The sequence below is a fragment of the Camelina sativa genome, chromosome 14 (assembly GCF_000633955.1).
Source record: "Camelina sativa cultivar DH55 chromosome 14, Cs, whole genome shotgun sequence".
NCBI lineage: Eukaryota > Viridiplantae > Streptophyta > Magnoliopsida > Brassicales > Brassicaceae > Camelina > Camelina sativa.
In genome coordinates, this window is record NC_025698.1 from 14,955,026 (window position 1) to 14,978,935 (window position 23,910).

General features: G+C 37.2%; 5 protein-coding genes across 6 annotated transcripts; 2 read left to right on the top strand and 3 right to left on the bottom strand.

Annotated features, from left to right (window-relative positions):
- LOC104743604 (F-box protein At2g16450-like) lies at positions 2,962-4,351 on the top strand. The gene is made up of 2 exons (XM_019235520.1): positions 2,962-3,659; positions 3,723-4,351. Exons 1-2 carry the CDS (start codon positions 3,017-3,019, stop codon positions 4,349-4,351), a joined length of 1,272 nt encoding a protein of 423 aa, XP_019091065.1. The 5' UTR covers positions 2,962-3,016.
- Positions 6,237-6,836, bottom strand: LOC104741540 (auxin-responsive protein SAUR61-like). The gene has a single exon (XM_010462425.1). The coding sequence runs from the start codon at positions 6,758-6,760 to the stop codon at positions 6,341-6,343; it is 420 nt and encodes a 139-aa protein (XP_010460727.1). The 5' UTR covers positions 6,761-6,836; the 3' UTR covers positions 6,237-6,340.
- On the bottom strand, positions 9,431-13,453 carry LOC104741541 (probable methyltransferase PMT24). 2 transcript variants are annotated; one of them, XM_010462427.2, is made up of 10 exons: positions 13,359-13,453; positions 13,163-13,253; positions 11,667-12,598; positions 11,401-11,550; positions 11,042-11,312; positions 10,850-10,960; positions 10,579-10,753; positions 10,232-10,501; positions 9,944-10,138; positions 9,431-9,851 (listed from the first exon to the last, which is right to left on the bottom strand). In XM_010462427.2, exons 3-10 carry the CDS (start codon positions 12,558-12,560, stop codon positions 9,623-9,625), a joined length of 2,295 nt encoding a protein of 764 aa, XP_010460729.1. In that variant the 5' UTR covers positions 12,561-12,598; positions 13,163-13,253; positions 13,359-13,453; the 3' UTR covers positions 9,431-9,622. The 2 variants fall into 2 exon arrangements, with proteins under 2 accessions (XP_010460729.1, XP_010460728.1); XM_010462426.2 differs by lacking the exon at positions 13,359-13,453 and having other exon boundaries at positions 13,163-13,316.
- Positions 13,862-14,955, top strand: LOC104743605. The gene is made up of 5 exons (XM_010464666.1): positions 13,862-13,983; positions 14,095-14,143; positions 14,353-14,384; positions 14,505-14,685; positions 14,782-14,955. The coding sequence occupies exons 1-5, from the start codon at positions 13,862-13,864 to the stop codon at positions 14,953-14,955; spliced, it is 558 nt and encodes a 185-aa protein (XP_010462968.1).
- On the bottom strand, positions 22,008-23,904 carry LOC104743607 (F-box protein At2g16450-like). Its single transcript, XM_010464668.1, has one exon. The coding sequence runs from the start codon at positions 23,319-23,321 to the stop codon at positions 22,008-22,010; it is 1,314 nt and encodes a 437-aa protein (XP_010462970.1). The 5' UTR covers positions 23,322-23,904.

The following is a 23,910-nucleotide window of genomic DNA, read 5'->3' on the forward strand; positions in this document are numbered from 1 at the left end:
ACCAGAATCACCACCCTGACTGTTGGAAACTTCCTCCTTATGGACTTTCCGCTTCTTTGCGGGAGGAGATTCAGACTCAACAGCTGCTTTAGCTTTCTTTTTCTTTTTCTTCTTATCAATCTCCTTAACATCCCAAAAACCTTTAACAAACTTATCCATATGTATGTCTTCGATCAGGCGATCAATTGCTGGGTCGTCTTCTTGATCTGGCCACGTATGAAATAGATCGTAGCAATTTTCCTTCATAACCATTTTACAGACACGCAGCTGTAACATAAGAGATTATGAAACCCATCAGTAAGTTTTAACTCAGCCATCTAAGACCATACATCAGCCATCTAAGACCATAAATCAGCATCAAAGAACCATAACTCAGCCATAAAAGAACAATAACTCAGCCATAACTAAACCATAACTCAGCACTTACTATACTAAATAATAACTCAGTCATTACTAAACAATCACTCAACCACTGCTAAACCATATATCAGCCATCATTTAAACAATAATCAGCCAGTAACTATCAGTCTATCATAACACAATCAAAACCTTACCTCACCAAGAGCTTTGATCTCTTCAGCAATAATCGTTTCCATCGTTGAACGTGTACGGTTTCCATGCCATCGAAGCAACGGTATGGCATCATCTTCAGCTGATGCATTCCCAAACCGATCTCCAAAGCATTTGATGGACTCATACGCCCAAGCCTGTAACACGGGTGTAAACCCACTAAGGGTGTACGATTTCTCCGTAGGCCTCAACAACTTTATGCCATCAACAAGGGCTTCAAATGCTGACCGACCCCACGGATACGTCTTCATTGCTTCATCATCAAAAACTCTTTTGGCACTTTCATATGGAATTCTAGAGTTATGATGCAAACCATAAAGTCCAATGTGTTGAAGAAGCAATAGCCCCAACCATTTACGATGATCAAGGTTTAGCCATTGCCGGCACATTTTCAGTCCTTCCCTTAATTCATTTAATGATGGACCTTCCCCACCAGACACTTTCAAAAGTCTGAAGAACTCTTTGTGTTCCTCTTCAATTTCAAACCGTTATGTCGGCATTGGGTCTATGTTTAACCCCGTCACATGAGCAAATTCATTCAACCCAAACCTGATAGGTTGACCACCGACCACAAACCAAACCTCCTTCTTATGTACCCTTAACTGGTTACATAGTAGGAAATGTACTATTTTACCAGACCAGACGAATTGGCTATCAACTAGCTTAGAGATTATTCCAATAGGTACAGCCTTCGTTTTTTCCCACGCATCATGTCCTATTGATTGCCTAATCGCAGGGAATTCTCCCATCCTGAAATTGGTATTAATATCTCTAAACTCTAGATTAGAGTTTCCTTCAGCGTATAGTCTTGGGGGGTAATCCCTTGCTTGTTCTTCAGAAATAATCACCATCGACATCTGATAAATAATAAAATTCATAAGTAAATCATAAAATAAATCAGCCATAACATAAAACAAACTCATACACAAAGCATAACATAACGCATCCACAAATACATAACTCAGATCTAAAGCACAAAATAACTCAGTCACCCATACAAAACTCAGTCGTAACACAGCCGCAAAATAAAACAAATCAGCCATCGAATCAAATAGATCTAACAAATCAGCCGTAAACCCTAAAAGTAAATCAGCCATCGAATCAAATAGATCTAACAAATCAGCCGTCATTAACGATGGCGATAATCAGCCGTAAATTATCGATAAAAACCAACATTCAGCTGGAAACCTCGAAACTAAACACTCGACACATACCGGAATGTTTAAACGAAGACGAACACGACGAAGAGAGAGAGCGACGACGAAGAGAGAGAGTGCGACGACGAAGAGAGAGAGAGCGAGCAAAGACGGCGAGAGATTGACGGCGAGAGACGACGAAGAAGATTTTTTTTTTAGTAGTATTGGCGGTTTGTGAACAGTGAAAACTGTTCACTTTCGTTCACTTTCCCTCTCTTTGATATAAACAAGAAAAAATAATTGTTGATCTATAAAAAAAACTGCTTAATGACATGTTAAATCATATCTGATGTGTATTTTAATTTGCTTATGTGTATTTTTTTTTAATTTTTTTGACCAAAATCGAAAAACTAAACCCAATGGGTAAATTGTAATTACACCCAAGGCAATAAACATTTGAGCAATTTTAAGAAAATTGTTAGATATGAGTAATAAACCAACTTTTGGATAACATTTTGAGTAATTATTTCCTATTTTATATCAATCTCTGGTTTTCTAAATCATTCTTATTTTATTCGTTATCATCTTTTGTTTTATTTTTTTACTTGTGCAGGCTTTTGTTTGGCTTGGTTCTCTTGGTGTGGAAGAGGTTATCATGGGGATGATCTGGTTAGTTGTTAGTTGTTACAATGAGAACTTTCAATCTCTTGAAGAATTTAATTCTTTTATAAATGATTATATATTTTTGAATGTAAATATCAATTCTTTATGACTGTTAATTTGATAAATATATTAGTCAATTTTGATTTATAATGTACCCCAACCTGTTTGCAAAGGGATGGGCTAAGAACCCAGTTGACAGTTGTAGTCCAATTTAGCAAAGCAGGCAACAATGAAACTTGATTTACTGAAACAATTCTATAAAAAAGGTTACACAATAATTGAAGAGCAGAACAACATATCTCCTCCTTCCTTTGGTCGGCAAATCATTGTTTTGAGTCTGATGAAAATCAATCTAATTGATGTTAAACCGGACTGGTAATGTCAATTAGAAACTGGTTTAATCAAGAGATGGGTAAAGTCTATTGGTTTAATTGTAGCTTTCATGGTTTACAGTTTAGTGAATCGTAACCGACTTAATCACTTATATAATTCGGTTAGGTATATAAACGAAGCTTGTGTGTAAAGGAGAAACTCAAGCGGTTGTAACCCTAAGAAATTGCTGAATCGTTTGGAGAGATTATCACACCACCGAGAGCTCTTGTTGCAGTGTTCTTCTTCTTCTTCTCCTTGTCATCTCTGTTTCGAAGATGATGAAATCATCACCACCCATGTCGATTGAACTCATCCTGGAGATAATCTCGAGATTGCCTGGAGATGCAGTCGCGAGGTTTCGTTGCGTGTCGAAGCAATGTGAATCAATGTTTGCTACTCCGTATTTCAAGTCCTTGTTTCTGACCAAGTCCTTGTCTAAGCCGCGGCTCTTATTCGCCATCGCAGACGACGGAAACCCCAAAGGCCGTGGCGAGTGGTGCTTCTTCTCGTCGCCTCAGCTTGAGGATCCTTATGAGAAATCATCCTCCTCGGCTCTTGTATCAGCCGCCGAGTTTCACGTGAAGAAGTACTTTTCATGTGGATATACCGACTCTCCAGAGGATATACAGATCCATCATTACAGTAACATCAAGTACTTTTCATGTGGTTACAACTCTGGCTTGCTCTATTTGCATGGTTGTCGATACCAGGGTAGACCTGTTATCTGTAACCCCAACACTGGACGGTACGCGGTCTTACCTGAACGGTATACTTACAGAAAAGCGTATAGCTTCTTCGGTTTTGATCCGATTGAAAAAAAGTACAAGGTATTGTACATGGCTTATGCAACTGGTCCTGGTGATCATGCCCTTCTTACATTTGGAGCGCCTGCAGACATGAGGTGGAGAAAGATCGAATGTTCCTTAACACATGAGATTAGAAGCGATGGGGTTTGCATCAACGGTGTTGTGTACTACTTAGGCAACACCAAAGATCCTTGGGATGATGATGCTCATGATGATTATGTGATTGTTTGCTTTGATTTGAAGTCTGAAAAGTTCAGCTTCATTCACGTTGAAAGGTTTTGTCGATTGATCAACTTTATGGGCAAGTTAGCTTTGATTTACTGGGAGGATGATTTTGACATTTATGAGGCTGCTACTTCTGATTTGGATGTCGACAAGTATTTGAAAAAGAAACTCGTCGCTGATGCCAATAATGAGTTGCATGTGTGGGTGTTAGAGGATGTAGCGAAACAGGATTGGTCGAAATATACCTACACCTGGAGTACCGATAAGATTTTCTTCCGTCGTCACGTTTACATCGCTGGAGTGACCGCTTCGGGTGCAATAGTGTTTTCCATGCGCAATTACACGTCTAAGAAACCGTTTTATGTTTTCTACTTCAATCCCGAGAGGAACATTCTCCAAAGTGTTGAAATCCAAGGTTTTGGTAAAGGGTTTAAGAATCCTTGTAGCGTTCGCACCTTTGTGAACCACGTTGAGGATCTTCATGTTAACGATTTAGAGCTACCCAAGCCATTCCATCCTCCACGTAGGGCTACAAAATATTCAGAATCACACAAGGAAAGGAAAAGGGCAAGAAAATAGCTAGGGATGATCCTTTGGATTTGGGTGAAAGCAATGTTATTTTGTGCTCTTATTTAGGCGTTTATGCTCTTGTCAACCTTATAGTTAATTAATTATTTATGCGTTTATGTACTTTTGATATTTACCTTTTTATTTTCGACTAGTAGAACTAAATAGATGGAACCGTTAGATGTGACTGAAGTCTTTAATAAGAAAGAACAAACCAGCTCTTCTTTCTCCATTGTTGATGTGACTTATTATAAATTGTTCAGAAGATTATTGTTTTTGTTCATTCCTTAGCAAGATATTAATTGAAATGATTAGAGACAGAGAACACATTGCTCTTTGTTGTATGTGATCATAAGGGGATCAGAAGCATAGTATATACAAGCAATTACTGTGTACTTCTCTGTTCTTTTTAGTTGCAAAGAGCTCTAAGAAACAGAACTCACAAATCTTTTCTCCATCATTCTCCATCTTCAGAAAACCGAATCGAAAGGCACCGTTATTGGTCCGTCCGTGGAGAGGCCAAACTCTTCTTCAGATATCTCCAAGAAAAACAGAGTTGCTAAAGTAACTTATCGGTAAAGCAAAGCGTTCTTTATCTGCCGTGTAGACCAAGAAACAGCCCTTCTTTGTATAGGTTGAGCTACTAGTAGAAGAATCTGATCTCTGAAATGAGATTCTTTCTCTGTTGAGAGCTGCTCTACGTTGCCATCTTGGCCATCTTGATTAGCATATTTGTATTCGTTCATTCATCCCTATTTTGTGGGCAAATAGATCGGAAAGCGAAAGTGATTTGTAAGTTGTATTTTAGACACTCTTTAAAAGCAAGTTATGGTTGATGAAGAATCCAATAGGTTTGTGCTAGAGCTATGCAAAAACAATATAAAGAGAGTAAATTGTGTATGTTTTGTATTTCAGTGTAATCTAACTGCAACCATATTCACAAATAGCTTTTTGTAATGGTATCAAATACTCTAGAATACAAACAATTGCTGACTTCGTTCTTGTTGCAAAGCGCGTTGTGAAGAACATGTAGCACTAGATATTGACGTTAACAGAGCCTTTTCAGTATCTCCATCGATTTTTTCCTTGTATCAGTTTGATGAGATACTCTAAGAAAACTGAATCGAATGGCAAGGTGATTGGTCCACCGGTTGGGAGGCCAAACTCTTCTTCAGAGATCTTCAAGAGCTCTTGAAAAACAGAGTTGCTTATGTTTCTATATAGAAGGAGAAACTAATAGATAGGCTTTGTAGCAAGCTCCTGAACAACCTAACCAGACACACCACATGCTTATGTCTGTGCTTTATGTGATCAATAAGGGTCTCCCAAGTTGGTAATCAATTATGTCTCGAAATCAACTTGTGGACTATACAATTTTATGGTGAGAAGACATGATCATGTGGGTATGAATCCTATATGGACATTAATATGATAAGGTTTAGGTACTGAGACGTTATATTAACAAGAGAAGCCAAAAATACTAAACTCTATTAAAGGGTCCCAGGTTGGTTCCATCAGCTAAATCAAAATGTGAGTCACAATTTTTTCAGATTTCTTGTACTTATCAAAAGGACAACAAATTATGTATTAGGTCCTTTGATTTCTTGTATAAATCAAAATGGTTGGTTCCATCAGTATGTATGTATAAGGTCCTTTGATTTTCTTGCCAAGAAAAAATAGAGAGTGAATCAACTATTCCTGCTGCAATTTCACATTTCCTTAGGTTAAGCTTTAGACCTTATACATACATACTTCTCATGTCTTGTAGTACTTCTAGTTTATGACTTCAAGATTTAGAGCAAAACAGTTTTGGGTAAACTGTCAACAAGTGATGTCAACGTTATCTCATTTTATCTTTGTTTACAGTAAAAGTTGATTTTGATGAGACAGTGTAAAAGAGAGGAAGAAATAGATTAAATGGTTTGTATTTCTAAAATAATCTGTCTAATCTGATACGAGTGGAATCTTTACAAAATACAGAAACTGCTACACTCTAATTCTCTAAAATACAGGCAATTGTTCTTGTTGCTGAAAAGAGCATGGTAAAGAGCATCCAGCAGTAGAGATTGACATTAACAGAGCCTTTTCTGTATCTCCATCCATTCTTCTTTGGATCAAATTGATGAGATACTCCATGAAAACGGAATCGAATGGCAATGTGATTGGTCCACTGGTCGAGAGGCCAAACACTTCTTCAGATATCTTCAAGAGCTCTTGGAAAACAGAGTTCCTCAGGTAACTTATTGGAAACGCAAAGCGGATTATATCGGATGTGTAAACCACAAAACAGCCTTTCTCTGCAGCGGCTGACCTGCTAGTAGTAGAAGAAGTTGATCTCTGATATGAGATTCTTTTCCTGCTTAAAGCTGCTTTCTGTTGCCATTTCTTTGCCATCTTCAAGAGCTTTTTTGCGTTCATCATTATTTTCAGGGAAGAGTTTTTTTTTAAGATGGGAAAGTAAAAGAGACTTGTTTGCTGTGTTGTAGAACTCTTAGAATGCAAGTTTTGGTTGATGAAGAATCCAATAGGCTTGTTTGATTATATATATAAGGAGAAACTATTTAGAGTTTAGATAAAATTAAGAGTAACCATACTAGACAGAATAACATGCGTCTGTCTTTGTTGTATGTGATCATAAGGGGTCCCAAAAAGTTAGTAACCAATCTTGTCTCCTCACCAAAATTATGGATTAGAAACCTCTCCTGAAAAGACATGACCATGTGGATGTGGGTACGTACGAGTCGTATACAATAATAGTATTACAATTCAATCAAAACACAAAGACATGTGCTAGTGAATGAAAGATGTAGAACTTTGTAGGCCCTTTGATGTCTGCAGAAGTTTCAGTGGTTATTTATGACCTTGTGACATTCTTTTGTAAATGAGTGAAGCCAAAAAAATTAAACCTTGAGAAATTTTGGAATACCGGTTTTAATTAAGGTAAACCAAAGAGAACCGAAATAAACCGAAAACCCTATTAGCTACCTCTTGAAATCAAACTGCTGTCTCTATATAACGTAGGGGTTGATGAAGAATCCAATAGGCTTGTTAGGCTATATATAAAGGAGAAACTTTAGGAGTTTAGATAAATTAGAGAAACCAAACCAGACAGAACACATGATTCTGTCTTTGTGTTATGTGATCATAAGGGGTCCCAAAGTTGGTAACCAATACTCTACTAACCAGCTCGTGGATTAGAATTTCTGTTGAAAAGACATGTGAGTGTGAGTATAAATCTTATACAAAAACATTTAGAAACAGTGACATGTGCAATGAGTGAATGAAAGATACAGAATTTGTAGGCCTTTTGATGTTCTCAACGAAATTAAAACCCCTAAACCTGCAATTTTCAATAGATTCCTAGGTTCCTTTCAGGGGACTAGTGTTCAGATATGTAGCGAATAACTAGGAAAACTAAAACGTCTGAAACCAATACACGTCTAGAGAAGTTAAACTTGCAGGAATTTCAGTGGTAAAGGTACTGTCTGAAAAGATTTATAGATTGAAAGTAATAAGTTTATTCCTGTAGATTTCTAAGGTTCTTAAGGGGGCAATGGTTAATGGAGTATCCATTATATGATGAAATGGTATTAATGTTTTGTGACACCCAGTCTGATCTGCTTCGGCGGAGTGAATGATTTGCCTTTATTCTCTGATCCTTAAGTCTTTGTTTTAGTGTTTTCAATATTGTGAATTTGATAACCAAAGTTTTGATTTTCATTCATAAGGAGGAATGAGGATACAATTTCCATACGTCTGCAAATCAGAAATACAGTGTTGATAATATGACATGCACTACCATCTGACCTCTTCTTCTTTCTTTTGTTTTCATTTTGAGTTCTTTTGTTATATGCAATTAGTGATGAAATTATGTCCTAATTTGAATGATTATTCAATGATTATCAAAATCACTAGATCACCATCTTTCGGCTGAGATTGCAGTTTTAATCCTTTTGTGTTGTTTGTGTGATGATATTTGCCTATGGTATCTGATGTCCAAAGTTGAAGAAAATGTGTTTGGAGATTTCGTTTTTTCTTAGGCAGAAAGTGAAATCAAGCTTTGCGACACTGTTAGCTTCTTTATTCCATAAGCTACCTGACTTGGTTCTCTTGGAGTTGAAGTTGCTTCCGTGGGGATAATCTTTGGAACCATCTCTCTGTCGTTTTATATGATACCTTGTGGAGATGCCAACTAGCATATTGATCCGTGTTTTATTGACAAGTTCATGTCAGAGAAATTGAAGAGCATTGAAGGTATTTACTACTGGAATATCGAAGTCGCAACAAGTGTTTATTAGACTATTTGGAGTTTGCTCTTGTTTGTATCAATAACTTGTATGATTACTTTTCTGCTGATATTAAAAGATAAATGACAAGAGTTTACTTCTACTTTTTGTTTTGACCTGAGATATAAACGTGACAATGAAGTTTGAATAAGACGATATACACATTCTCGTTCGGGTGATGCTTTTGTGTTCTCTTTGAAAGACCTTACTCTGTAGTGTTCCAAAAGATCCGACACATTAGTGTCTCTTCTCCATGCCACGCTTCAACACAATTGTCTCCTTTCCCTTGCCTTTCATTATCTCTTATCACCTATTGTCTTTTTCCCTTGCCTCATTTTGGGTTAGAAGCACTGAGTCATGGCATACATGTCGAAGTAAAAGCCATCCCAAAATGATCAAAGCAAGTGTGCTAAAGGAGCTTTGAGGATCCACAATAAGTGATGCATAATGTATGGAGGCTAAGGCTGTAAAAACAAAATCCTGGTTTGGATGTATAAAGTCTTTATCTAGGATCATTGGTTCTATTTTAACATACAAATGAACATCTAAACAGCAAGTTCAACAAATCAATGGCAAGAAGTGTAATCCATGTCTTTTGTTTCATTGGATTGTGGAGGTGGATTCTAGCTTGTTTGGGATGTGAAGCCTTTGGATTATGCATGTTAAAATTTGGTAACTGTGTCAAAAGCATTCGAAGATGTTTACGCCACTGAAACTCTACACAGAGAAAGGTTGCATCTTACACATCTCTTACAGAGGAAAATGCTTGCCACAAGAATTAGAACTAGGATTTTTATGGGTGCTAAGGACCAATGCAAAAGCTGATTATAAGATTACACTTTTGAGACAATTGTCTTGTATAATGTATACAACTTTCTTCAATGCAAAAACGGAATACAAATATTGGACTAATAGAAACAATCACTTGGATCGTAAGAGAAACAACTTTCTCATGAAACTATATTAACCTCACACTCTTCTTCGTATCCTTGATCTCTCAAGCTATTGCCGCCTGGATTGTCTCGGCCTCGGTAGGACGCCACCATGACTTCTGAACAGAGAGCAATCCTTCTCCATCTTTGGAATGTGTCATTCTTACATTCCATTTCATCGATTTCACCATCTTCTCAATTTCTCCTATCGTTTCCATGTCATCCCTTACTATAAAAGTTCCTTCTGGTCTAAGAATCCGGTCTACTTCAGCCATTACCCCAACCAAGTTGCACCTAAAGTGATTTTGTTTATAACATAGCATCAGAATTTGCAATCACAAATTATATATCGGATAGACAAAGGGAATGAATAAATGTATGTATACCTCTTTTTCAGTGAAGAGAAAAGATGATCAGCGTGGAGAAGGTCGTAAGTCCGAGGGTAAGTGCTGAATGATTCACACCAGTCATGATAGATTCCAAACAAACCACGTTCGTATATAATTGGAAGTGTATCAGGTGAGTCGATAGGAACTACATTCATCACCCACAGTTTCAGATCCTTCAATGCAGCAGCAAAACTGAAACCAACAAGAGAGAGAGTTTTCATTAGAAATTATTGATCAATAGAGTCAATTTTGTTTTGATGAAAGATTGTATAAGCTTTTGCTTACCCTCCATAGACAGCTCTCATGTCCATTACATTTCTCACGTAAGACCAATCAATTCCCATACCGTTGAGGTATGACTTTGAAACAATAGTCTTCCAGCGTTCATGGTCTGCTGTGAAATCCTCTTGTGCAGGTTTTCCATATACACCTTTCTGAGAATCTAACCACTGAGGAACAGTCTCCACTCTTTCAGGCCAACTTTCAGGCCAAACTGCTCCGCGTTTTGATGAATCTTCTGTTACCTTGTGCATACATGCCTCAAGTGGAACATTCCTGCGTCAAACAAGTATGTTAGCATCAAGAAATGCATTGCATAATCAATGATATAAGAAGGGAAACAGATAAACTACCAGGCGGCATTTTGATCATCCGAGTCTTTGCAGAGAGGTGGCTCATTTTGAGATCTTTCATTGTAGCATTTATTCGACATTGGCTTCTGGTAAATGGCAGCACCAACTTCATTCAGTTCATCTTTCTTAATTGTCATCAGTTTCCAGCACATTGCCTTTGTTAGCTTCGACATAGCTACAAAACATAGAATAGCATCCCACAAGTTAGTTAACAAAAATTGCCAAAGCCCTATTCATGGCCAAACAAAAGAGATAACAAATTTCCATCAACCTTTCCATATGCCAACATCTTCCTCGGTCTTCCTGTAGACTGGAGTCGCCGACCAGACAAAGAATCCTCCCGGCCTCAACGCACGATTCAGTTCCAAAAGTAGTTTACCACCTTCAGTTCAGACGACAACAAGTTATTCAATGAAACAAAAGAAAAAGGCTGAATTTCACTATAATATGGGAAACTTCTCACCTTCAATATGCCAAGGGACTCTACAACGAGCACAATGGATAAGGTCGAAAACAGACCCTGGAAAAGGTAATCTCGTGGTTCCCATAACATTTGACATTGCAGGAATGCCACGTTCCAGAGCAAATTGCACCTGTGCCTCGTGTTCGTCTTTGGGTGCAAATGATAAAGCAAGTACATCTCTGTCAAAAAGATATCCCCCGAAGCTAGCAACCCCACACCCAACATCTAATATAACACGGGTCCTATTTCCCCACGCAATATCAGGATATGACTGCAAAAACATATTACAATAACGTCAATAGTTGAATGTGAAAGTTGTGTACACATTAAATGAAAGATCAATCAATAGTAAGTTGTACCTCTTGGAGGAAATCAATGTAGTGAAGCGCACCGTTCTTGAACTGAGTACCTCCACCAGGGAATGTTAAGTATTCACCACTCATCTTCACCCAGTTTTGATGTCCCTTGACTTCTGCGAGCTTGGTGTGAGGGATATTGGTGTACCAGATCTGTGACAACACAAAACAGAGTAATTAATAGATATCATTCACAAAAAAAAACATAAAGGAGCACAAACAGGTTTTTGTCTTTCTAATATGTAATTATGTATATTGAATTTTCTTACCTTTTCTCTGCTCTTAGGCCACTTGATGGATCGCTTATACCCTTCGGGAAGAGCCACAAGGCAGCGTGGAGATTCCTCGGGACAATGCCTCTCACGATGTTCATAATGCTTTGTAGAATGAAGCTTTCTGATAGCTTGCCAATTGTCGAGGCAAGGGATGTAGTCTGGTCCAGCTGTCACGTTGCAGACTTTCCATTTAATTGAAGACACTTGTGCTTTCTTCTCGTTCTGCGATTCAACCAACTGGGTTGACCAAGCCCCACTTCCAGTGCTTGACTCCTTTGTGATTTCAGCCTGGTCACCAGCTGGGAAAACATCTTTACTCTTCTCAGTGTTCTCTTCAGTTTCACCTTCTGACTTCTTCTCGGTGTTTTCTTCAGATTCACCAGCATTCTTTTCGGTTCCATTATTACTCTCCCCAGATTTGTTTTCTTCTGAGCTCTCTTCTAGTTGTGTCTTCTCTTTTTGCTTGGCTTCATCACTTTCTGATTCCGTATCTTTCTCACCCTCTCCATCTTTTCTATCCCCATCACCATTTTTGTCATCAAACTCCTTTTTTTCCTCAACTGACTCCGTTTTCTCTCCAGAGGTCTCAGGATCAGGCTTCTCTTCATTGCTCTCCGTCACAACCTCAGGTTCCTCGTTCTTTTCATCAGGAAAAGTCTTGGAACCTCGATCAACTTCGTCACTTTTGAAATCACTCTTAGTAGTAGTTTCTACATCTTTGGAAGTCTCGCTTGAAGAGAAGTCAATAGACTCAGTTGGGGCAGACCATGAAGACATGAACATCCAAGCACCAACCAAACAAAGAGTAACAATCAAAACAATGGTAATGGTTAAGCCATATCCCGATGACTTCTTCCCGTCTACACGAGAATATTTCCCCATTGCCATGTTCCTAAACCCACGGCACGACCCCTAGTCACATGCACCTGCAACACAACCAATCAAGAAGAGAGTACAATGAGATTAGTGATCAGAAAGACTATCTAAAGGTTTGGTTTTTAACTGTTTAGCAGCTCGGACTAGTACCAAAATAAATAACATTAATGACTAAGACTAGTAATAAGAGAACAAAGGAAGATCTCAAATGATATTGGATTCGTACACAACGGATATCAAACCATCGAACACACTATTGACTAAGACTAGTCTCATACTTGAGCTTGTTTCTTTGAGATTAGTTTGACGGGTTAAGTCCAATTTCTAAGCTGAAGCATATGTAAAAACCCTTTAGGACATGTAAACAATTGCAGATCTAAAAATAGTAACTGAACCAAGTCAGCAAAATCCATAACAAAGTAAAACCCAAATCAAACATGTCAAAATCCAAATCACAATATATAAAAGCAAAATCAAGAGCATACACATCAGTTAGACGTATAAAACTAAAAAAGAGATAAGCTTTCGGATCACTTAGGGAATCTTGCATTTGCAGAGAGATACGCAGAAGCAAGAACATCTCAAGAGAAACAGAGAGAGAGAGAGAAACTAACCAGAGGAGAAAAGGGTTGGCTCAGATCTCCCAAAGATTGAAACTTTGTGAACAGAGAGAGAGACAGAGTAAAGAAAGTTCCAGATCCGGATCTAGTAGAAGAAAGAACGAGAATAAGATACAATGATGATCCCACAAGTTTATGTGTATATATATATATATAACTCAAGAGCAAGTGGTGAGTGAGCAAATCTTACTACTACTACTTGCTCTCTACTCTCCACAGTTACGGTGTTAAATTACCAGAAAGTGGGATCTGATTTCTGATTTCACACCAAAAATTAATTAACTTTGCAACAACGTTTGTTTATTTATTCACTTAACCCCGCGTCGTCGGTCACCGACATATGAAGAAGACTCGAGGACAGATGAAAGACTTTTTTTTGTAGTTCGCACATAAAACGACATCGTTTACTTGATGGCAAACAGCTAAAGCTTGTGAAAAAACTCGGACAAGGCCCATTAGGCCCACTTTTTCTCATATTAGAGAAAGAAGCAGCAGAGGTAGGAGTGAGAAAGACTATAAAACCTGGTTATAGAGGTAACTTGGTCCCAAAGACTCAACAAATTTGCTTCTCTCTCTACTCTCTCTTTTTAGATTTTGTGTCAGATTATTTCCTATCTCTTTCGTCTCCATCATCTTCAGATTCCATCGCTTTCGTTTATTTTTTTCCCTTTACTGTCTGTGCGTTAGCGAGCTATGGAGATTGCAACGACCTCGAGTGCTTTCAATTTATTTCCAAAAGAAGAGAGATTTATTAAAAGCAAAGGTGTCAGATTCAATTTACTCGATTTCTCGTCGCTACCTATAATAAACCCTAAGCCAGATGACCCACGAATTCTGAGTCGATCCGGGAGATATGGCAAGGAAAAGTGCGACGTTGTGGCCTCTCCGAAGAAACGCCAACAACGTTCCGGCGAAGGAACTCCATCGGTAAAGAGACAAAAGAAGACCGTCGAAGTGGACTCATCTACTAAGGTCGTCTAGTCAAACCCTAGTTTCGACTGTTGTTTTATTTTTTGTTTTCTAAATTTAGGGTAAAAGCTTGACTGATGTGTTTTGTTTTTGTTAATTAGATTGATTTTGTTTGTGTTAATTAATTTGCTTACGTTTTTTACTTTTTCTTCAGGCGAAATTTATTAGGAAGTTGACACCGAGTATTCACAAAAGAGAGTCTGAGTCAAAATCAGAGACGCTCCCAAAAGTCACTAAACCGGTCGATGCGAGAGTAATTACAACAAAGGTTGCTAAACCGATAGATGCGAGAGCAATTACACCAAAAGTTGCTAAACCAGGATGCAAGAGCAATTACACCAAAAGTTGCTAAACCAGTGGATGCAAGAGCAATTACACCACATGTTGCTAAACCGGAGAACTCGATTACGGCGAAGCCTGATGGGAGGGTTGATTTGAAAAACTTGATCGCAAAGGCACAACATAAAATTCATGAGAAGAGGCACATCGATCATCGAAGAGAACACATTGCGAGGCAGAGGATAGCTGCTCGCTTAGCTCTAAATCAAGTAAGTAAACAAGATCTCAATTTTTGATATTTCGTGTGCACCAAGTTAATTTGTTTTCAGGTTCTGATATTATGTTGTTTCTGTGTTCTTTGTCAGATGGTAGCAACCGTTTACTTTAACGATTATCTGAACTATTATAAAGAACTGGAACAGCTTGGCTACACATTCATGCGAGATATACTTGATTGCTTGAACATGTTCAGTTTGTGGTCAAGAAGCGACTACAATGGTGAAACCAACTCTGTCTTGGAAAATTTCAAAACGCCATAGAGTGATGAAGAAGATTCAAGGAGAAAGAAGCAGCAGCGATCAACAGAAGGGAACAGCATGGAGCACTCCCTGCAAGTTTCTCAGATAACAAAGAATGGTGGATCCGCTGAGAGCATTAATCAGAGCCGTCAAAGCAAGTGTCCAAGCTCAACAAGTATGTGAATCTAGTGATAATTAAGAAAGAGGCAAACAAACTGAAGAAGAAAAAGCATGGAGAGTATAGTAGTTGAGTCGGAGTGCAGTGTTTTGTTTAATTTGTGTGCTTACATGTGACTTGTGTTATTGTGCTCGCTGCAGTCTATATATACGGCGTAATTGAACATGTCTGAAGTCTATCTTTTCGCATAAATATGACAAAGTTTTGAGAATATTTCTGTCTATATTAATTGCAAAGATGCCTTGCCTTCTTCATTTCATACCATAAATAGAAAAGATTCTCGTAGAGGTTTGTGTGATCTGTTTTGTTTTTGATGGAAGTTACTATAAAGATTCTGATAGAAATAGGAGCAACTCCAGATACTCCAATAACAAAAACCTGTTGAGACTTTGATATTCCACTAGCATTCATCCAAATACCAATGTGAAAACCATTGAAGTCCAAGAAATGCTATCCAAAATCTCCAGCAACCGCGCTTACATGATGAACGTGCTTATCAGTAATACACAGACGCTTCGCTGGATTGGGTTTGAATTAGAAACTCTTCATGAGATCAATTAATGTCTTGGAATCAACCGAGTGTTTAAGTCCTGAAGACTTAGAACCTCGATCAACTTCGTCACTTTTGAAATCACTCTTAGTAGTAGTTTCTACATCTTTGGAAGTCTCGCTTGAAGAGAAGTCAATAGACTCAGTTGGGGCAGTCGGCAGACCATGAAGACATGAACATCCACGCACCAACTAAACAAAGAGAAACAATCAAAACAATGGTAATGGTTAAGCCATATCCCGATGACTTCTTCCCGTCTACACGAGAATATTTCCCCATTGCCATGTTCCTAAACCCACGGCACAACCCCTAGTAACATGCACCTGCAAAAACCAATTGCATGAAGAGAGTACAATGACATTAGTGACCGGTAAGAGTATCAAAAGGTTTGGGTTTTAATATTGTCATATTAAAAGACTGTGCATCAGCTCGAAGTATTAACAAAAAAAATGTAGAAGTATTCCCTGGCAATAAGAGAACAAAGGAAGATCTCAAATGATATTGGATTCCTACACAATTGATATCAAACCATTGTAGACACTATAAACAAATGACTACTCTCATACTTGAGCTAATTTCTTTAAAGTTAGTTTGACTGGTTAAGTCCAATTTCTGAGCTTGAGCAGATGACCGATCATATGATACTAAATATAGAAAATGTAAAACCAAATGATTGCAGATCTAAACCAAGTCAGCAAAAACACTCGATTTACACCTCCTTACAAACAAATCAAACATTAGCCAAACCCAAATCACAAAGCAAAATCAAGAGCACACATCAGTAAGAAGTAAAAAACTAACAACAAGAAAAGCTCTTGGATCATTTCCTAATCTTGCGTTAGGAGAGATACATATAAAGTAGCAAATAGAGAGTAATTTTACAAAGAGTATTGAAAATAAAAACAATGGTAATTCTTCCACTTTAATGACTTCATTATTTAAGGAAGTATTGAAAATAAATTAGTCATGTTGCTATGAAAATATTTATCAAATAAAAAGTACTATATGGGTCATTAATATCTATCGTATAGTAAAATTTGAAATCAAGAAATACTATGATACATAAATTAACTATGTTATTATGAAATTATATATCAAACAGCTAAACCGCTTGTGTGCAACACTGATTAAGTAGAAAACTCAGAAAGAATTTTTATCCAAACATAGAGTACGATTGTAAAAGTTGGTTATAGAGATATGGACGGTCCAACATTTTCAATTGTTACTTATACCCAAACAGAAGAAATTAAATTATAATGTCAAAACCCGTTTCCAATTCCATTTTTTTTTGTAAATAAATATATTAAAACATTAAAAACCTTTTATTGTTGAAATTTATCTAACTTCTTTATATTTTTTTTTCTGCAAAATGATTCATTAAAACTCACGTTCAATCATCAGTAGCAACACAAATTCAAAGTGTCCACCAAATGTGCCATTAGCTGAATAGTCAAATGACAATGTTTGGCAAGTATGTCTTACACGGATGTGGTCTACAATATACGTAGTACTATATCATATATAGGATATTGTTAACTTTTATCTTTTTCGTTGTTTTAGATGTATCATTTTTTTTTACCGTCAACTTTATTAAGATAAACAGAATTTACAATAATAAACAATTGTATTTCCCAAAAGAAAAGATATTAGATAAGCTTAAAAGATAACAACATTGTTAAATGAAATATGTAATAGATTTCTTGTTGTTGTTTAGAAGATTATATTCTAAATCTGAATTTTACTAATACAAAATTAATTAGCATCCTTATTTAAATTTTGTTAAATTAAAACCCACTAGCATTGTTGAATAAAGATTTAACAAAAAATAATATTACAAAAAAGTAGATAGATACAAAAAGAAAACGCTGAAAAGTTGTAGTAAAACATCATATATATACAAAATATGATGCTCTACTATGGGTTTGGCCTGCATAGACATAACTCGGTCCCGATTGCTTATATAATCTCTTATTAGGATTTTTGTTGGAAACTTTCCATCTCTTCAATAGCTTACGCCTTTTGGCAATTTCGTATTTTTTAGTTTGTGAATTAATGAGTGCTATGGAGTTTGCTACGACATCTACCGCTTTGCATTTGTTTCCAAAAGATCAGAGATTCAAAAGCAGAGATGGTACAGTTTTATCGATTTCTCATACAACGTGTCATTGTCACCTAATACCTACAAACCCTAAGCAGTGCAGTGCTTAAGGTGAAGAGGAATGGGCATTTGCCCTAAGCCACCAAAATTTTTAAATTTATTAGGCCACATTTTTTTTTTCTATTTAGGCTTATGTATTTAAGTTGATAACATAAATGTGTATGTAAAATGGGTATTTTGTTAAGAAGTCCATGATATTAGAAATGCCATTTTTGAGTTGATCTGTTTTGTTTTTGATGGAAGTTACTATAAAGATTCTGATAGAAATAGGAGCAACTCCAGATACTCCAATAACAAAAACCTGTTGAGACTTTAATATTCCACTAGCATTCATCCAAATACCAATGTGAAAACCATTGAAGTCCAAGAAATGCTATCCAAAATCTCCAGCAACCGCGATTACATGATGAACGTACTTATCAGTAATACACAGACGCTTCACTGATTTGGGATTGAATTAGAAACTCTTCATGAGATCAATTAATGTCTTGGAATCAACACTGTGTTTAAGTCTTGAAGACGTATATTGCATTAACTCACAAAATAGCTAGATCCGGATCTAGTTGAAGAAAGAACGAGAGAGAGAGAGTAAGATATATATTCGTTTGTTTAGAAGATATGTATAATAGATTTATTGTTGTTGTTTAGAAGATAGATATTCGTTTGTCCAAAAAAAAAAAGAAGATATATATTCTAAATCAGAATTTTACTAATACAAAATTTAATAGCATCCTTATTATAATTAGAATTTTTAAATTTAATTAAAATTTTGTTAAAACATATGATGCTCTTCACTTAAATTTACTATGGGCCGGGCTTGGATAGAAATAACTAGGCCCCTTTTTTTTTTTGTGCAAACAACTTGGTCCCAAAGTCTCCGTAATTGCTTATATATAATCTCTTTAGCTTAGGGTTTTCTTTTCAGAAAGTTTCCATCTTTCGTATCAATCTTTTTTTCTTGTTTTGGGTAAAATTTCGTTCGTGTCATCATCACTTCATCAGCTATGGAGATTGCTACAACATGCCCTTTGCATTTATTTCCAAAACAACAGAGAGTCCAAAGCAGAGGTGTGAGGTTCAAGTTACTCGATGTCTCGTCGCTACCTGTTATAAACCCTAAGCCACACGACACACGGGTTCTGGGTAGAGCCGGAAGACATGGCACGGAAACGTGCGACGCTCCTCCGAAGAAACGCCAACATCGTTCTGAAGAAGAAACTCCATCGTCGGTGAAGAGACAGAAGAAGACCGTCGTCGAAGTGGACTCAACTACTACTAAGGTAACTCACTCGTCTTGTCAAACCCTAGTTTCAACAATTGTTAGGATAAAAGTGTTTACTTTTTTTTAATGTGAATTAGATTGATTTTTATTTGTTAATTTGCTTACGTTTTCTTTACTTTTCTGAAATCTTCTTCAGGCGAAATCTATTAGGAAGTTGACACCGAGTCTTCACAAAACAGATTCCGAACCGGTGGATGCGAAAGTAATTACAACAAAGGTTGCTAAACCGGTGGATGCGAGAGCAATTACAACAAAGGTTACTAAAGGGGAGAAATCAGTTACAGCGGAGCCTGATGGGAGGATTGATTTGAAAGACTTGATCGCAAAGGCACAACATAAAATTCATGAGAAGAGGCACATCGATCATCGAAGAGAACACATTGCAAGGGAAAGGATAGCTGCTCGCTTAGCTCTAAATCAAGTAAGTAAACAAGATCTCAATTTTTGATATTTCGTGTGCACCAAGTTAATTTGCTTTTCAGGTTCTAATATTATGTTGTTTCTGTGTGTCTTTGTCAGATGGTAGCAACCGTTTTCTTTGACAATCATCTGAAATATTATAAAGAACTGGAACAGCTTGGCTACACACATGCGAGATGAACATGTTCAGTTTGTGGTCAAGAAGCGACTACAATGGTGAAACCAAATCTGTCTTGGAAAATAACAAAACGTCATGGAGTGATGAAGAAGAAGATTCAAGGAGAAAGAAGCAGCAGAGACCAACAGAAGGCAAAAGCATAGAGCACTCCCTTCCTCCCTGCAAGTTTCTCTGATAACAAAGAATGGTGGATTCGCTGAGAGCATTAATCAGAGCCGTGAAAGCAACTGTCAAAGCTTAACAAGTATGTGTATCTGGTGATTATTTAAGACAGAGACAAACATACCAAAGAAGAGAAGTATGAAGAGTATAATTGTGTCGGAGTACAGTTTTTTGTTTAATTTGTGTGATTGTTTTCGCTGCAATCTATATATAAGGCGTAATTTTGAACATGTGAAGTCTATCTTCTCGCATAAATATGACAAAGTTTTGAGAATATTTCTGTCCATATCATTTGCAAAATTGCCTTGCATTCTTCTTTTCATATCATCAATAGAAAAGATTCTCTTATAGAAAGAGTTGCAGAAGATTCTCTCACACAGGTTTGTGCCTTGATCTGTTTTGTTTTAGATGAGAAGGTACTATAAAATGACATAAAGATTCTGATACAAATAGGAGCAACTCCAGATACTCCAATAACAACCTGCTGGGACTTCGATATTCCAGTAGCATTCATCCAAATACCAATGTAAAAACCACTGAAGTCCAAAAGATGCTATACAAATTCTCCAGTTACATTCCAAAGATGATATACTACTACTTGCAGGATAATTGCTATAGAGATAAAGAATGCGTTGCTTTTCCGAGAAGTTACCTGAGCAATTCTGTTTTCCGAGAAGTTACCTTGCCTCTCGATTTGGTTTTGCTATCTCATCAAATTGATGATCGAGAATGAATGGAGACATAGAAAACTAACAAAGTAACACTACGAATATTGAACAAAATATTAAGTTGATGAATAAACTCTATGACAGTCTCTACAACATCTATCAAAACATACTTTTTCTCATGGAAAAAGGTCAAGAACCTTTAAAATCTACAAGAATGAACTTTAAACTTTCAATCTATAACTTTTTTCAGACACTTATTACAAGTCTGTTGCAATGACTGTTCTAACATAATTGATATTAAATGACCCCAAAAGCCTACCTTGACCACTGAAATTTTCTGCAATTATAACTTCTCTAGAATTTTGGTTGCTTTAATTTATCAAAGCTCATTATGTTCCAGCTCCTCTTATATATATAATCTAACAAATCTACTGGATTCTTCATCAACCATAACTTGCATTTAAAGATCGAGTTCTACAATACAACTTACAAATCTATTTTTGCTTTCCGATCTATTTGCCCTCATAATAGGGATGAACGAATGAATATAAAAAGATATGCTAATTAAGTTACCTAAGCGGAAGGGCTGTTTCTTGTTTTTGCATATGAATGAGTATAAAAAACATACACAATTTACTCTCTTTATATTGTTTTTGAATAACTCTAAAAAAAACCTGTCGGATTTTTCATCAACCATAACTTGCATTTAAAGAGTTTCTAAAATACAACTTACAAATCACTTTGGCTTTCGGATCTATTTGCCCACAAAATAGGGATCAATGAACGAATTAAAAATATGCTAATCAAGATGGCAAAGATGGCAACGTATAGCAGCTCTCAACGGAGAAAGAATCTAATTTCAGAGATCAGATTCTTCTACTAGTAAGCTCAATCTCTACAAAGAAGGGCTGTTTCTTGGTTTGCACGGCAGATAAAGAAAGCTTTGCTTTTCCGATAAGTAACCTTAGCAACTCTGTTTTGCTTGGAGATATCTGAAGAAGAGTTTGGCCTCTCTACGGACGGACCAAACACGTTGCCTTTCGACTCGGTTTTCTTAAGATGGAGAATGAAGGAGAGAAGATTTGTGAGTTCTGTTTCTAAGAGCACTTTGCAACTAACAAGAACAGAGAAGTACACAGTAATTGCTTGTATATATGCTTCTGATCCCCTTATGATCACATACAACGAAGACAGAAGCATGTGTTCTCTGTCTCTAATCTTTTCAATTCATATCTTGCAAAGGAATGAATAAAAACAATAATCTTCTCAACACTTTATAATAAGTCACATCAACAATGGAGAAAGAAGAGGTTGGTTTGTTCCTCTTAGTTTTACTAGTCTAAAATAAAAAGGTAAATATCAAAAGTGCATAAACGCATAAATAATTGATTAACTATAAGGCTGAAAAGAGCATAAACGCCTAAATAAGAGCACAAAATAACATTGCTTTCACCCAAATCCAATGGATCATCCGTAGCTATCTTCTTGCTCTTTTCCTTTTTTTGTGTGATTCTGAATATTTTGTAGCCCTACGTGGAGCATGGAATGGCTTGGATAGCTCTAAATCGTTAACATGAAGATCCTCAACGTGGTTCACAAAGGTGCGAACGCTGCAAGGATTCTTAAACCCTTCACCAAAACCTTGGACTTCAACACGCTGGAGAGTGTTCCTCTCGGGACTGAAGTAGAAAACATAAAACGGTTGGCCAGATGTATACTTGCGCATGGCAAACACAATCTCACCAGAAGCGGTCACTCCAGCAATGGAAACGTGACGACGGAAGAAGATGTTATCAGTACTCCAAGTGTAGTTGTGTTTGGACAAATCCTGTTTCGCTACATCCTCTAGAACCCACACATGCAACTCCTTATTGACATCAGCGACGAGATGATCATCCAAATACTTGTCGATATTAAACTCATAATTAACAGCCTCATAAATGTCGAAATCATCCTCCCAGTAAATCAAAGCTAACTTGCCCATAAAGTTGATCAATCGACAAAACCTTTCAACGTGAATGAAGCTGAACTTTTCAGACCTCAAATCAAAGCAAACAATCACATAATCATCATGAGCATCATCATCCCAAGGATCTTTGGTGTTACCTAAGTAGTACACAACACCGTTGATGCAAACCCCATCGCTTTGAATCTCATGTATTGTGGAACATTCGATCTTTCTCCACCTCATATCTGCAGGCGCTCCAAACGTAAGAAGGGCATGATCACCAGGACCAGTTGCGTAAGCCATGTACAATACCTTGTACTGCTTCCCAATCGGATCAAAACCAAAAAAGCTATAGGCTTTTCTGTAAGTATACCGCTTAGGTAAGACCGCGTACCGTCCAGTGTTTGGGTTACAGATGACAGGTTTACCTTGGTATCGACAACCATGGAAATAGATCAAGCCAGAGTTGTAGACACATGAGAAGTGCATGATGTTACTGTAATGATGGATATTTATATCCTTTGGAGAGAACTTCTTCACGTGAAACTCGGCGGCTGATACAAGAGCCGAGGAGGATGATTTCTCATAAGGATCCTCAAGCTGAGGCGAGGAGAAGAAGCACCACTCGCCACGGCCTTTGGGGTTTCCGTCGTCTGCGATGGCGAATAAGAGCCGCGGCTTAGACGAGGACTTGTTCATGAACAGCTCTTTGAAATACGGAGTAGCGAGCGTTGATGCCCATTGCTTCGACACGCAACGAAACCTCGCGACTGCATCTCCAGGCAATCTCGAGATTATCTCCAGGATGAGCTCAATCGACATGGGTGGTAATGATTTCATCATCTTCGAAACAGAGATGACAAGGAGAAGAAGAAGAAGAACACTGCAACAAGAGCTCTCGGTGGTGTGACAATCTCTACAACGTCTCAGCAATTTCTTAGGGTTACAACCGTTTAAGTTTCTCCGAGACACACCCTCCTTTACACACAACTGGTTTCTTTACTCTGGAATTATCTTACCATCCCATTGTGAACAAGTTGGGATACATTATGGACCTGGTCTCTGTTTTTTTTTTTGCTATGGTTGGGATACATTATAATTCAAAATTGACAAATTTCATTATCAAATTCAGTTATGTACAAACAAGCAACTACAATTCTTTGAAGAGATTGAACAAGTTCTCCATAGTAATCAATCAGATCATCCACTTGAAAAGCCACTTCCACACCAAGAGAACCAAGCGAAGGAACACCTGCATAAGTAGACGATAAAACAAAAGATGATAACGAACAATACAAGAATGATTTAGAAAAGCAAAAAACAGAAGATTGATAAAAAAAAAAAAAAGATGTAAACAGGTATTAAAGTAACAGGTAGCTTATGGTAAAAAGAAGCTAACAGTGTCGCAAAGCCTGATTTCACTTTCTGCCTA

Coding starts and splice junctions, on each gene's coding strand:
- LOC104743605 (XM_010464666.1), top strand. CDS start 13,862: ATGGAGATTGCAACGACCTCGAGTGCTTTCAATTTATTTCCAAAAGAA. Junction 14,144..14,352: donor TGGACTCATCTACTAAGGTC/GTCTAGTCAAAC, acceptor AGTCAAAATCAG/AGACGCTCCCAAAAGTCACT. Junction 14,686..14,781: donor CTCGCTTAGCTCTAAATCAA/GTAAGTAAACAA, acceptor GTTCTTTGTCAG/ATGGTAGCAACCGTTTACTT.
- LOC104741541 (XM_010462427.2), bottom strand. CDS start 12,560: ATGGCAATGGGGAAATATTCTCGTGTAGACGGGAAGAAGTCATCGGGA. Junction 10,139..10,231: donor ATGAGAGCTGTCTATGGAGG/GTAAGCAAAAGC, acceptor TGTTGGTTTCAG/TTTTGCTGCTGCATTGAAGG. Junction 9,852..9,943: donor TTCTCTTCACTGAAAAAGAG/GTATACATACAT, acceptor AAATCACTTTAG/GTGCAACTTGGTTGGGGTAA.
- LOC104743607 (XM_010464668.1), bottom strand. CDS start 23,321: ATGATGAAATCATTACCACCCATGTCGATTGAGCTCATCCTGGAGATA.
- LOC104743604 (XM_019235520.1), top strand. CDS start 3,017: ATGATGAAATCATCACCACCCATGTCGATTGAACTCATCCTGGAGATA. Junction 3,660..3,722: donor GAGGTGGAGAAAGATCGAAT/GTTCCTTAACAC, acceptor TGTACTACTTAG/GCAACACCAAAGATCCTTGG.
- LOC104741540 (XM_010462425.1), bottom strand. CDS start 6,760: ATGATGAACGCAAAAAAGCTCTTGAAGATGGCAAAGAAATGGCAACAG.